This window comes from Charadrius vociferus, unplaced genomic scaffold (assembly GCF_000708025.1).
Source record: "Charadrius vociferus isolate BGI_N301 unplaced genomic scaffold, ASM70802v2 scaffold573, whole genome shotgun sequence".
NCBI classification, from domain to species: Eukaryota; Metazoa; Chordata; class Aves; order Charadriiformes; family Charadriidae; genus Charadrius; species Charadrius vociferus.
The window spans coordinates 691113-705508 of NW_009647569.1; the positions used below are offsets into that span (position 1 = coordinate 691113).

The window sequence follows — 14396 nt, forward strand, 5'->3', positions numbered from 1 at the left end:
ACGGAGGCTTCAGTCCATGCACTACTCCTACCCCCCCATTTTTAGGGGGGAAGATGTCACTGCACGCCCTACTCGCTCATATGGTTCTACCCAACCTCCAAGATGAGGTGGGAAAAAGAAGGAGCCCAGGTCACAGTGGTGGCATCAACAAGGTCCTGCTCTGCGCCCTGAGGAGGAGCCAGGCCCTGCAGCCAACAAGGTAGATGGCGAATGAGCCCATTTGCTCCACACCCGCCGATCCCCAGTGATCTGTGATGACAAGCAAGGAAAGAGTTGGGAAAAGGACGTGGAGGACATACACGTGGTCAGCAAAAGCTGATTTATGAGCCAGACTTTCCAATCCTCACTTGAACACGGTGTCAAGAGGGTGTCATCATCAAACCCTGCAGCCAGGCAAAGGCCCAGGCGCTGAGGTCTAGAAAGCCCTTCCCACGCACCGTAAGGGAAAGTCACCCAAGCCAGCTCCCAGCAATTCGGCGGCCTGACTTCACCTCTCCATTCCCACCCCTCCCTGGTGACATGGAGAAAGGAGGAGGCTTCTTGCCAAAAAGAGCCACACGAAGGGCTCACTGCAGCGCTGCACCACCAGCCCCAGGCACATCATCCACCCCAAAGTCTACACCACACCATGCACCCAACCTCCAAATCCTTCCTGCCCTCCTCTCCTGCCACGCCAGACCAGCCACGTGCGCCGCAGGTGTGATCAGAAGGCAAAGGACAACCAGGAACCCAGCTGCGGTTTTCGGCTAATGTGGGGTCGGGCAATAGCAGAGAGGGGTGGCCTTCAAATTCCCACCGCCTGAACATGCCACGGTTCCATGTGGCCTTTCAGTCAATGCTGCAGACGCACATCAATCTGCGCGTTACTTAAATTTGTTCGAGGAAGAATAAAAGAGGAGGACGGCGTAGGGGAAATCAATATTCTGTTGAATGCACCGGCCCCATTATTTGTTCCTGATTTATTTATTACCTGCACGGCTGCTGGTTAAACTGGCATGGCCTGGTTCTTGTTCTGCCTAAGTTTAACCCCCGGTAGACTTTGAAGAATGGCTGATGTGTCCCACGCGTCACGGCACCCCACGGAAGAAGAGGGAAGGTGCCTTACGGAGAACCTGTGAGGTAGGTAACATGATTACAATCTGAACAGCAGGATTTATTGGAATTTGTTTCAAAGATGCTTTTTTCTTTTCTGTCGGAACGTGATGAAATGGCAACAGCAAGAGACTGGTGTGACTGGCGATGACTGATTCCTTGTGTGCGCGTTCAAGGCATGAGCAGAGCCTGCCCAGTGCTTTTTTGGAGAAAGGCACAGTGTATTCTGGGAAACCAGAGCTTTATCGGTGGCTTTTCTGCAGTCCCTTGGGTGTCTTCAAGACCCTTGCTGGTCCTCCCAGAGACACCTGAAGTCAAAATTCATCTCGGAAGCAGAAATGCTACGGACACAACCAAAAAACTTGGCCAAGCAGGGTAGATATTTGCAGCCCCGAGTGAGCCGGCTGCCAGGAAACCGCCGGTGGGCTCAAGGGGACACAGATGACGGCTTTTGTCATCTGCTTTTGTGCTGTCCTTTGCTTGAAGGCACGTCAGGTGAGTATGTCGTAGGCCCTTCCTTCTATGCCCCCACAGAGATTGGGATTGTCGACCCAAGCAACCCTGGGCGTGTAGGTGCTCCTGTTCTCGCACGTCAGAGGTGCCACATCCACAGCCACGCCGTGGGGCAGCCCACGAGGATTGCACCGATGGTTTGACGCGAGACCTCTCACGCACAGCCAGGCTACCGACCCCTCGCAACCCTCCTCGGGCTCACCAAAGGCAGCGCCCTGAAAGGGGTCAAAAAATCCCAACGAGCTTGAGGCACGAAGGACCGTTGCTCCTGAGTGACAAATAAATAGCAGGTTTGCTAGAAGAAAGCCCTTTGGAATCCAAGGTCGATCGCCCCAGTGCCGCCGGGAGCCTCGTCATGAGATCACTCTGTAATTAAACTCTTTTTTAATGAGATTTCTTTTAAAACCAGAAACAGTTGGGGACAGGGCTTGCAGAGGGGACTTGCTGGCCACCCCTGCCCTGCCGGTTGATCACAGCGTGGGTTTGTTCCTACGTAGGAGAAGAGGAGAGGCCCCCTCGGAAAAGAAAGGAGTTTCAGCTGCTCTTGGAGACGTGGCGAACGTGGGCAGCTCCTAGTTCTGGTGCCGCTTCATGTGGAGAGCCAGATGGTCGGAGCGGGAGAAGCAGCGGCCGCAGGCTAGGCACTTGAAGGGTTTGGCGCCCGTGTGCTTCCGATAGTGCCGGGTCAGCTCGTCGGAGCGGGCAAAGCGCCAGTCGCAGCCTTCCCAGGTGCATTTATAGGGCTTCTCACCTGCAGAGGGAAGAGCCACGGGTCACAGGTTAGAGCCATGCAAGAGCCTACCTGGCCACCCATCTGCCCGGCCTCCCAAACACCCACCCCATCCTCTCAGAGGTGTCCATCCTCCTCGGGAGGCCCTGGAGGGCACCCAGGGCTGCCCCGTTGCGGAACAGGGCTAGTGGCCACACGGGTGATTTGCAGGACCAGGGCTCACTTGCTGCACACAGTCCATAGCCACCAAGGGACCATAAAGCGTTGAGGTGCAGTAACCAGGTCTTGTCCGTGTGCCCCCTCCCGCTTTTGCTTTCGAGGCTTTGTTTCTAGTGCCATTCAAGTTCCTATTGGATTTTAGAGCATTTCTGGCTTAAAAAAAAAAAAAAATAATCTGAGGCTTGTTCGTTTTGGTCTTTTTAACTAAAAAGCCAAAAATGCCTATGGAAGGTGTTGCTGCTTACACAAGCCTGGGGGGGGGGGGCATCAGGAGGAAGAAGCAGTTTATGGAAGAAGGGGGTTATGCCATATAAATTTTCCTCAAAGCCTCCCGTCTCCGAAACCACCATCCAACGCCCTCTGCCTGGAAGCTCAGCCCTGCAGCTCTCTGTACACAAAACACTGTGTTTTCTTCAGAGCATTTGGGTGATGTAATGCCTCTGCCCTCTTCCCCACTCCAACACCCCCCCCCTCCTCCCGCCCATACACACCTATTCCCCAACTGAAATCAATTAAATTGTGCAACTTCTCAGCCAGCTGGGAACTGGACTGGAAAAGCCCGTGTTGGCTTCCAGCTGCCTGCGTGCCCGGGTTGGAGAGCTGAACCCTGGCTGCAGCCCTCTCCGCGCATGGGTGGGGTGCTCTCAAATATTAGCCCTCGCTCTTAACAGCCTGAACAAGCAGGCAGAGTTCAGGGAATGTGCTGACTTTTCCCGACCTCAAATATTTACCGTTTCATCGGCCCATGGCTGAGCGCACCATCGCGGCGCGAACGCACGTACACATGGCAGCGTGCATGCACCGGCATGTGTGTCGTGCTCCCACATGTTTCCCGCCGCGCGGCCGTTCCTCCCCGCAGCCTGTGGGCTTAGGCAGGCGGAGGATTTGGCCAGGAAACAGAAAAAGTTCAGCCACAACAAGATCTATGGTGTCTTGTGCGCACCGGACAAAATACGAAAGCCTAGACATGCGAACCTGGAGGAGACCGGGCACCAAGACCACGTCCTGCTCCTCAAAAAGCCCCTGAGCTCTGCACCACAGGGTGGAGAAAGGTGTATTTTAGGTGGCTCAGATAAATACAAAACTTAAAGTCAAGTTTTATGGCACGCTGGGGGTCTCGGGGTTTGCGTTAGCATGCAAAGACAAAGGTGTGATTTGCACTGCGCAGCCACAGACATTGTCCCAGCCAGGTCACCTGGCTGGGTCAACCCTACCAAGGCCCTTTAGTTTCAAACAATAACAGGTTGATCTCCAGGATAGAAACAAAATGCTTTCCATTGTCCCAGGAGCTGGCTCCATCTCCCAGGACAGCACGGCAGGGCAAGCTCAAACAAAGGACCCAAACTGGCATTCCCAGCCCCCGGGAGGCGGGTGAGCAGGCACCGGGTTATATATTTAATCTCACAATGGCACCCAGGAAATGAATGGTGTCTCCAGGAGATGAATACAACCCAGCCCATGGCAACGGGCAAACCACAAGAAAAGATCTTAGAGATCATGTACTCCTCAGCCCAGCTCCCATCAGGCGAGGCATGGTGAGAAAGGGCCTTATTAACCCTTCAAGCGATGGAGCTGAAGCAGTGTCGAGCGTACTTATCATAGAATCATAGAATTGTAGAATGGTTTAGGTTGGAAGGGACCTTGAACATCCAGTCCCACCCCCTGCCCTGGGCAGAGCCACCTCCCCCCAGCCCAGGTTGCTCCAAGCCCCGTCCAACCTGGCCTTGAACACCTCCAATCGTAGAATTGTAGAATGGTTTAGGTTGGAAGGGACCTTGAAGATCATCCAGTCCCACCCCCTGCCCTGGGCAGAGCCACCTCCCCCCAGCCCAGGTTGCTCCAAGCCCCGTCCAACCTGGCCTTGAACACCTCCAGGGATGGGGCAGCCACAGCTTCTCGGGGCAACCTGCCCCAGGGGCTCACCACCCGCACAGGGAACAATTTCTTCCTAATATCTCATCTAAATCTCCCCTCTTCCAGTTTGAAGCCATTCCCCCTCATCCTACCACTCCGTGCCCTTGTAAAAAGTCCCTCCACGGCTCTCCTGGAGCCCCTTTAGGCACTGGAAGGGGGTCTAAAGTCTCCCTGGAGCCTTCTCTTCTCCAGGATGAGAACTACTTAGCTGGCAGGAGCTGGGACTGGCCCTGCTGTTGCTGTGCTCAGCGAGGCTGAGGCCTCAAAAGCAAAACACGAGGCTTCAAAACATGGACGCGGACACCCTGAGCCTGCCTGCGTATGGCGCTCTGTTTGGGATTCCCTTCTTTCTGCCCACCCCACAACACCACCAGTTTTCCTGACTCCGCAGGTCACGTCCTCCTTCGCCTCTCTCTGCCCTGCCCTCTTACTGAAGTGGAAGGAGGCGAACGCACTCGGATTTCCAGCCCAATTACTGGGAAATAGGCTGCGTTTTACTGGGTTCAAAAAACACCCAGGTCTGCCTGGATACATCTTTAAATTGTGACTTGTGAGGACAGTGCCTGTCTCAGACGGGTCGCATCTCTGGGCACAGAGCTGAGACCCGTGCTCTGAACAGAAGGGGAGAAAAGAGATATTTAATTTTAATGCGAGAGCCCCAGCGTATCCCTGAATACAGTTTGCTGTGGTGACAAAGGCTTATCACCACCTAGCTCTCGGAGCCGGGACAATGTCCTTCCTGTTCCTTTCTTCCACCCCTTCCGTGTTGTTCTCCAGCCCCCTCCTACCCGGGCCCTGCCAAAAAAATATTGTACCTCGTGCACAAAGAAAAATTCTTTGCTGGCTTGTTCGAAGGACTGATAAGGCGAAAACGGAACGGAGCCAAGCACGAGAGCTGATTCCCAGCCACAGGATGGGGTTTGTTCGTTGTTAATAAAAAAGAAAAGTGAACTCTGGGCCAGCTTAATTGCTTTCAGTAAAGATCAGCCCTTCTATAAAAGAGATTTATGAGGGCACTGATGGTTCCTGGACTACCTGGGGATCTGATAAAGTTTCAGGTATAATAAATGCCTTAATGAGAAGACCTGTGCTTGAATGCACAAGTGGTACTGAGATAGGTCCACCCTGGGAAGCTGGTTGTGGTGGGAGCTCCTCTGCGCTCGCGACCCTGTTGACACCCACGAGGGCAGCCCATGGCACCTTTGCCCCCAGGCACGAGGGCACAGAACTTCTATAAGTCTGTTCGGAGCCCTTCTGTACGTGAATTCGGCCGCTCCAGTGATACATCACTGGAGCTGCTCAGGGTACAAGCACCAGGGTACGAGTGGCCTGTGTGGCTGGTACACAAGGAGATACAAGGGGTTCCTTTGGGAACCACAAAAGAGACAGCCCTTGTCTCCTCAGAGGTCATATCTATGCACCACATGGCTTTACCCAATCTTTCTGTAGGCTCAGCAGGATCAGACCTGGCTAGGATTTGGAAGATCTCAAAGGAAGAGCTCAGAGTGATGGAGGTTTTGGAAGCATCTCCTCCTCCCAGTCTATCAACCCAAGAGCCTCCAAGAGTTCTCCTAAATTCTAGACCATCCCTCCAGAAGGCAACCAAGCGCACACAGCAGTGTACAGGCGCTATAAACCAGTGCAACCATTGGACTTCTTTTAACATTAACATCAATAGACTTAACTGTGCTCTTTACCCCAGTGACCACCCTAGATTACGGTAATCAACTCAGCTAACATTATCGCCACCATGAAGAGGCCCAGCGTACGACGCGGAGGCGGGCAGATTTTCCCCATGGTGTGGTGCTCTTACCTGTGTGAGTCCTCTGATGTGCCTTCAGGTGGGAGCTCTTAGTATAAACTTTGGAGCAACCTGAAAAAATAAAATAAAAAAAAAAATAAAAAAAAAAAACCAAAAAACCAGAAAAGTCACAACTTCCCTGTAAGAAGGGGGCCCTTGCTCAAAAACAAATCCAGAAACATTTCTATTTGAGGTGAGGGACAGAGCGGGCCTGAAGAGCACTCTGGGCAACAGTATGCAAATAAGCCTGGCTATACCCATTTTGTTTCAGCCGTAACTAAAGAGCATTTGTTCTCCAAGACACACAGACCTTTACAACACTCCACCTTCTGCCACACAACCCTGACACCCATGGGTGTCGTGCTGGGAATTACGGGGCGAGGAGGGGGGAAGAATGAGGCACAGACTCTCAAATCCCCCTTTCTTCAACCCCTTCTTCCCGGCAGGATGAAAACATTAAATTCACCACTGTTAGCTGCTGTCTTTGTGCTGCCGTTTGTCTTTTCTGGATTCCAGACGTAACTGATATCGCTACCACAAGGCTGAAGGGAAGATGTCTTTTGTAATCGTCCCAGCCCCAGCAGATGTGGTAAAAATGTTCCAGGAAGCAGGAAACGCCAGGTACGCTGCGGAGCCGCAGACTGGCTTTCACGATCCAGCATAAAGCTGGTGGGAAGGTGGTTTTTTGTCTTCTTTTTTTTTTTTTTTTTTTGAAGATCAGCAACAACGGGTTTAATCAAAGAACGGCTCTTAACAGAAACGCGGTGACTTTGGCAAAAGGTTTGACAACGGGCGTCGCAAAGTGCATCGTTTGCCAGTTCCTCGTTTTAGTTAGATAAAGCTTAGAAAAGCTTCTCATGCTGCCTTTGTGGCCCTGCTTCATTGTGTTTTGACGAGTATATTAAAATATGAATTTGCATTTTTATGACCTGCATAAGCAACATGGTCATAATTTTTCATTCCGGTGTTTCCACGCCACCTAAAGAAGCCTCTTGCAGGAGATCAGCTCTCCGTCCAGTCCTGCTCGGGAGGTGCGGGAGCAGTTATCTGCCGTTCCCCTCCCTGTGGTAGGAGGGATAAGGGTTGATGACCCAGTTCAATGGTGCTTCTGATGCTCTGAAGCCTCGGAGGTCCCTCACGCTTGGGAGAGAGATGAGTGTGCATGAGACTGCCTCCCCGCTGGGCATGGAAACAAAGCCAGGTGAGAACCCGGAGCAGTTTCCAAACCCGGAGGGAGCAGCCCAGAGAGCAGAGCATGGCTGAGCTTCATTTCCCCGTGAGCACGCAGAGGAAAAAAGTGCTGGGGCCACCACCTGGAAACCTGGATGGGGGCTTTGCAAACAGGTCTCCCGTGTTCATTCAGTTCCCGGCGTGAATTCGGCATGCCTCCTTGTCACTTCCTCACGCAGACCGTGGCGGTAAGACCTGCTGCCCCCGCCATCAGTCCTGACCGGTTTCACCTCTAGCTGAACCTCATGTGAAGGATTAGGAAGAAGCCCTCCTCTGTCTCTGCACGTACACGCTATCGAGCCACCCAGTGTGTTTATTCAGCGCAGGTTGTGCATTGTTTTTTTTAACACCGCAGATGCGTTCCTGCCTTCCTATGCAGGCCAAAATCCGGCCGAAAACAGGCGAGTTTTCCCTTGGTAGTGCATCCGACAGGATGAGGCTCTCGCTCCGACCCCTTCTGACAAGAGCGGAGGGGTCTGTCTCAGAGCAGCGCTCCACTGACACCCTTAATCTGTCTCCCACCGTGACCAGCAGAAGGTAAAAAAAAATGCACCACAAGCTGTTAACCACAAGAACATGGGTGCAGCTTCTGGCTCAGAAAGTCCCTAATCTGCAGGTTGCCAGAGGGCAGGAAGGTGTAAGCACAGAAAGATCTCTCTAAACATGTCCTATTCTTATATACTTCCTCGGTCGCTGCTGGAGACAGGATCTGGGCTAGACGGGCCTCTGGGCTGACCTACTCCGGCCAGGCTCGTGCCACGGAAAGAGCACATAAATCTTGCAGGACTCAGTTAGGAAATGACTTTCCTCAGGTCACACACACCCCCATGGGAAAACTGTTTGCTAATCCCCAACAGCTCGATGGCTGGGGCTCGGCCCAGGAAGTGGGAGGTGCGTGTCCCCGCACGAGGAGTCACAATTTTCAAGCCCTCACGCTGGTTTCACTGGGGTTTCTTGCTAGGGACATGGTTGCTTCTCTCCTGCGCGGCATGAATGAGAGTTTGCAGCTTTGGGTCCCACAAGCTCTCTGTACACGGTGCAGGAAACCCTGCGAGATCTCCTCCTGCCAAGGTGGAGGAGATGTTCGTGCTCATGGACGTGCTCGTGGCACACAACAGCTTCGGCTCTGGGTGGATCATTGCCCTGAAATGCCTTTCCACACTATTCTGATGCAGTGCACTGAAGGATATGACACGGAGATATTCAGCTCATTGCCTCTTTGGAAGAAAAGAATTTGGGCTACAGCAAAAGACCATAGAATCATAGAATTGTCTAGGTTGGAAGGGACCTTTAAGATCATCAAATCCAACCATCAACCTAATGCTGCCAAACCCACCACTAAAGCGTGTCCCTCAGCACCACATCTGCCCGTCTTTTAAATACTTCCAGGGATGGCATCTCCACCGCTTCCCTGGTGAAGGCTGCTTATGGAATTCACTTGATGGTTTGCTACCCGTTATGGGAGAGCGGGAAAGGTCAGTGAGAAAGCCAGCATGGTTTCACCTGCGGAGAGCACATGGCTGCTTGGGGTTAGGCAAGAGCGGAGTGAAACAGGCAGTGAAGGCAGCAGATTTCCAGGAGCACCCCTGCGCTTTGCAGGAGCTCTCTGCCTCTCAGAGTCAGGCTTGCTTTCGCCAGAGTGCGAAGGGGAAAGGGAAGGGGAGAAAAAAGGCATCAGCCAGCGCAGGCAGGATCAACCGCTTCTGCTCCCTTGGTGGTGGTAGAAACCCCACTTCCCTGGGGCTCCCCACCCACCTCCATAGCTCCCTTCATCATGCAGACAAAGTGACTTTGGATTAAACTCCTGCAGAGGTCCAAGGTGGCCCCCAGCCTCAGTGTGTCGAGACACCCCCTGCACCCTCCCTGGTACATCAACCCTGAGCATACCTGGGTAATCGCAGTGGTGGATTCTCCTCTTCTCCAGCTCAGGGTTGTTGCGTCTGTTGTATTTGGGGGGCTGCATGACAATGTGCCCTTGGGAGAGGGTCCCAAGGCCATTGGGGACTGGGGGGACCTGCGATGACTGGACCAACTTCAGTCCAAAAGTGGCTTCATAGGATGGTGGGGGAGAGATGGTGTTGATGAGCTCGGGTTGATTTTCTGGGCTGCCAGGCTGTGAGTTGGGGGGTGAAGGGGGCAGGTTCACCCCTGGAGCAGGGTAGAACTGCCCTGAGATGTTGAAGTTTCCCTGTCCTTGGGAGACATGTGGGTACTGCTTAACTGGCCCTCCTGGCTGGACAGGTCTGTGGACCACACTGGACATGGTGTTACCTGTGGACATGGTGACACCACTGAGACTGTTGATGGCTGTGGTGCTGTTGGAGGAGGACGTCAGAGTGGTAATGTCAGCGCTTCCATTGCCAAGAGGCATCTGGTAAAGCTGGGATTGCTGTGGATTGGCAGATAAGGGGATCTCAGAGGGCATCTCCTGCTTAATGAAGATGTTGTTCACTGCCACTGACTGGGGCATGCTGAAGACACTGGTGAAGTCGGGCAGGGTCTGCGTGGAGCCGGAGGGAGAAGAGCAGGGCTGGGCGAAGCTGGTGCCGGGCTCCGTTTTGATCTGTGGGAATGGTGTCATGGGTTTGGGTGGCCTGTAAAGTCCAGTGCGGAGGTGCGTCGTGTCTGGCAGAATCACGTTGATGTTCACGCTGTAGGGAGTAGAAGTGGGCTTCTCTGTGGAGAAGAACTCGTCCACCACTGAGGCACTCTCCCGGCGGTACTTCTTGTCTGGTATCATTGGGATGGGTGGCACCTCGTTTGAAAGGTACTTATCCATTTCGGACCGTCCCTGTGGCAAAAAAATACGGACAAGAGAACTTGTGAAGAGTGACCTTGACACAGTGGTGGTGGGAGTCCAATGCCCAACAAGTACTCGAGCTAGCAGGAAATTGCGAGAGCAGCAAGAACAGCCCAGGAGTCACAGGCTGCAGTGGTTTAGCTTCAGTCTCTGACTCAGCCACAAACTCCCCAGGAGTGAATCACTGTCCTCTGTCCCACTTCCCTCCTACCTATCTGCACTGATAACAAAGGGCAAGCTAGGCAGGGGATGCAGTTATGGGCGAAATACAGCCTGATAAAGAAGAACCCAGCTTTAGGCACAAAGCTTTGGTCACACAAACAAGAGAATTTAGCACTAGAAATAGGATGAAATCAGAAACTCTGCTGCGGTCAACCTCACGCTTTGGGCATGTTGGGTCCGCAGCCCACCTTAGACGTGCTGACTCTGGTCTCCTTTAAACTCAACAGCCTGAGATGTATTGTGGTTTATTCTAGGACAATATCCTTAATTAACTGAGAATATTCTAGGACAGTATCTTTAATTCATTGAGAATAATTCGGGCTATAGTCCTGGAAATCTAATTTACATTGCCACTAATTCAGTGGACTGTGAGCCTAAAATGGAAACTGCCAGACATACCATTACTGTTTTGTCTTGGTGAAGTGTCTCAGCCCTCACCAAACCTTTGCTTTAGTTCTAGTTTTGTAGAGCTGTTTCAACAAGCCCGGGTCCTCCAAGCCAACAGGACCTCTAGCTCAGACGATCACCACTTGCCAGGTGTCTTCCCCTCCTGGTTCACGTCTGATGCGGCATCCCACTGGATCCAGGCCCAATAATTCAGCAACCTGATGGAGCAATCCGCTAGGAAATTCATCCCCTGGCATTTGATGACTCAAGTTCTGCTCTTTGTGGTTAAAGATACCAGCGCTAATGCTCTTCTGTAAAGCTGCAGCCTTTAATTATGTGGTTATCCATGTGTCAAGCTCATTGCAAAGCCCTCGTAGACTCATTCATATGTAGAGGAGCTGGCAAAACCACCAGGTTTCCCTGGCAGAGCCTACAGCGCACTTCAGGAGAGCAAGCTGATCTCACCCCACACCCTACGCGCTCCAGCCACGGGTGTTACAGCTCTGAACTATGTCACTGGAGTGCAACGGGCCAAAGTCATCCCTGCTGCAACTTCATTGCTCTTAACAAAGCTGGACGGGACCCAAGAGATTTCCTCGCCCTTTCCAGCGAAACACATCACCTGCGCTTCCAGCTAATTCAAAGAGCCTTTGCACTTCTGCGAGCCATACTGGCAACGCATGGGTAAGCTGGCTTCCACCCAAATACGGGTACATGCCACAAATACACCCTTTTCTGCACGGGGAGGAGCTCTGAGCAGCTGGACGTGGAGAGTGCTACGCTGCACCAGGACCATGTTTTCAACGCTGTGCTCTGAAAAGTCCCTGCCCTGGTTAAGGGAAGCTGCGTGTTGGCCCTGCAAGCTCACTTTGTGTCACATCCTCACCTAACCACCTCCAGCAGCACCCTGCTGGCCATGCTCCGGTGAGGAGACCCTCGCTCAGGCATACCCTAAAAGTTAAGGCATCAGCAGGAGGCAGGGAAGGGCATCAGAGACCCTCAACGCAGTCCTCACGGACTGGTCCAAAGCTCTGGTTTCCTCTCTGCTCCCCTCTACCTTGGGTTCCTACCCAAGGGAGAACCACGCCAAAGCGTTGGAGCTGGGATTTCACGGTTACCCTTGGGAGTCAGCTTGCTGGAGGCAGTACCAGAGGCGCCGAATGCCGGACATACCTGAGCAATGAAAGGACCCACTTGCCAGGAGTGGGGGCAGGGGGAAGGTGTCGGATGCCTTTTCACTTCCACACTTCCCTTATCTCTGGCATTTCACTTTCTCACCTTCAGTTCCCAAGGGAAGGTCTCCACCCCACAACTCCCGTGGGTCCTTATATGGCAGGTGACCGGGAAGGTATATTAAAGGCGTGGAGAGCCCTAATTTCAGACCCAAAACATGCATTCTCAGCCCGAGTCCGCCTCTCCGCTGCCTGCACACACCCCCTTCGGTGTCTCTCAGCCTCCTTTTCTCTCATAACCACCCCTACCTGCAGACAAAAGTGTGATAAAGCCTGATAAATCCACTGCTGACCCGGAGCAGCCCCAGAGCCCTGGAGAAAGAGGGTGTTAAGGGGCAGGTGGTCAGCAGACCAAAAGTGTTGGGTTTTCAACGGACAGGAATGGATAAGAGCCCCATCCATGGCTGCAGCCCTACCAGTGCGTGCAGAACCGGGACGGTGAGGGTCTCACCCCGATGGAATCCAGAGGGTCATAATGCTGCTGATTGTGTCACAGGTCCCACACCACCCCGAGGGACCCAATGTCCTTCCAAGGAGGGGAAAGGGGAGCTTTTTGTTTGTTTGTGGCCCAGAAACGCCTAGCAACCCTAGTCTGCTCCAGCACTGCTCATGCTGGGTGCTGACATCTAATACCGTTTCCCTGAGCAGCTCCCAGCCAATGCTGTGTCACAGAATCATGGAACAGTTCGGGTTGGAAGCGGCCTTAAAGATCACCTCGTTCCAACCCCCCCTGCCCTGGGCAGGGACACCTCCCCCCAGCCCAGGTTGCTCCAAGCCCCGTCCAACCTGGCCTTGAACACCTCCAGGGATGGGGCAGCCACAGCTTCTCGGGGCAACCTGCCCCAGGGGATCACCACCCGCACAGGAAAGAATTCCTTCCTAATATCTAATCTTAATCTCCCCTCTTTCAGTGTAAAACCATTCCTCCTTGTCGTATGGCTCCCCTCCCTGATCAAGAGTCCCTTCTTAGCTTTTCTGGAGCCCTTTTAGGCACTGGAAGGGGTTCTAAGGTCTCCCCGGAGCCTTCTCTTCTCCAGGCTGAACCCCCTCAACTCTCCCAGCCTGTCCTCCAAGCAGAGGGGCTCCAGCCCTCCCAGCATCTTCATCACCTCCTCTGGCCCCACTCCAACAGGTCCATGTCCTTCTGATGTTGGTGGCCCCAGAGCTGGAGGCAGTACTCAAAAGTGGGGTCTCATGATCCAAAACCAACTCTTCAGCCCACAGTCAGCACAACTGGGATGACTAAGTGCTGACACATCTGAGTGGGATCCAACTCAAGTGTCCTGAATGCGGGTGTCCCTACCTGGCTCCTTCTGCTCATGGTTCCTTTCACAGTTGGTGGGGACCCAGCTAATGGAGACATGGAGGAGAAAGGCAGGAGCCCCGGTGGCTTGCACAGCTGGAGACACCATGAGCAGGAGGAACACAGCCCAGATGGCTGCGGGGGTGGAAGGAGGGAGTGGAGGTGCCGCCATGTCCTCTCCAGTGGATCTGGGTTGCCTGCACCGGGGCTGGCTGGGCGGGGGGCAGTCCCAGCTCAGTCTCTCAGGGGTTTAGCGGTACCTCTCACCAGCGGGGACAGAAGCATGTGGAGGGAAGGATGAGGAAAGCGCCTCACCTCAAGAATGAGCGGTGGCATTCGCTGTTCCATCCTCATGGGGTGCAGCTGTGGGGCAGACAGGGTTGGGTTAGTGGGGCGACCACCCCCCCCACAAGCCTCCCCACCCCCCCCCCCACGCAGGTCCCCACCACCATCACCAGTGCCTCCTCCCACCCGCCATGCCTTGACATCACCTTCTCTCTGTTCGCTAACAGGGATTTTTTTTTTTTTTTTGGTCTGTCTTTCCTAGTCAACATCTCCTGTCCCAGAGCAGCGTGGGAGGAGGGACAGAGCAGCCCACCATGGGGATGAGCAGGGGCTCAGTTCCCAGCTTCCACAGCCAGTCTCTGGTTTTTTGTCTTAATCCTAACCGAGAGGCAGAGCGGGATCTGCTGCAGCCTTTGGAGCTTGCCCAAGGAGGACAGCATCTCAGAGAACCTGGGCAGCAGCTCAGCCAGGCTGTGGGTTTGGTGAACTCTGGGCTTCTCATGGGGAAAGGAACACAGAGCTTTCCAGAGGAGGCCTTGAGCCATGGCTCAAAGACCTCCAGAGATTTCCAGCCCAGTCAAACCAGTAAGTTCTCCCGGTTCCCATGGCATTCCCATCTACAAAGGCTACCTTAGGGTAGGCAGAAACATTCATGCTGTGTCCTAGGA

The 14396-nt window shown here is 53.5% G+C and overlaps 1 protein-coding gene across 1 annotated transcript; it reads right to left on the reverse strand.

Moving 5' to 3' along the window:
* Positions 1 to 2177: 2177 nt before the first annotated feature.
* On the reverse strand, positions 2178 to 10278 carry LOC104282713 (Krueppel-like factor 5). Its single transcript, XM_009880829.1, has 3 exons — positions 9387 to 10278; positions 6282 to 6341; positions 2178 to 2356 (listed from the first exon to the last, which is right to left on the reverse strand). The coding sequence occupies exons 1-3, from the start codon at positions 10276 to 10278 to the stop codon at positions 2178 to 2180; spliced, it is 1131 nt and encodes a 376-aa protein (XP_009879131.1).
* Positions 10279 to 14396: the final 4118 nt, after the last annotated feature.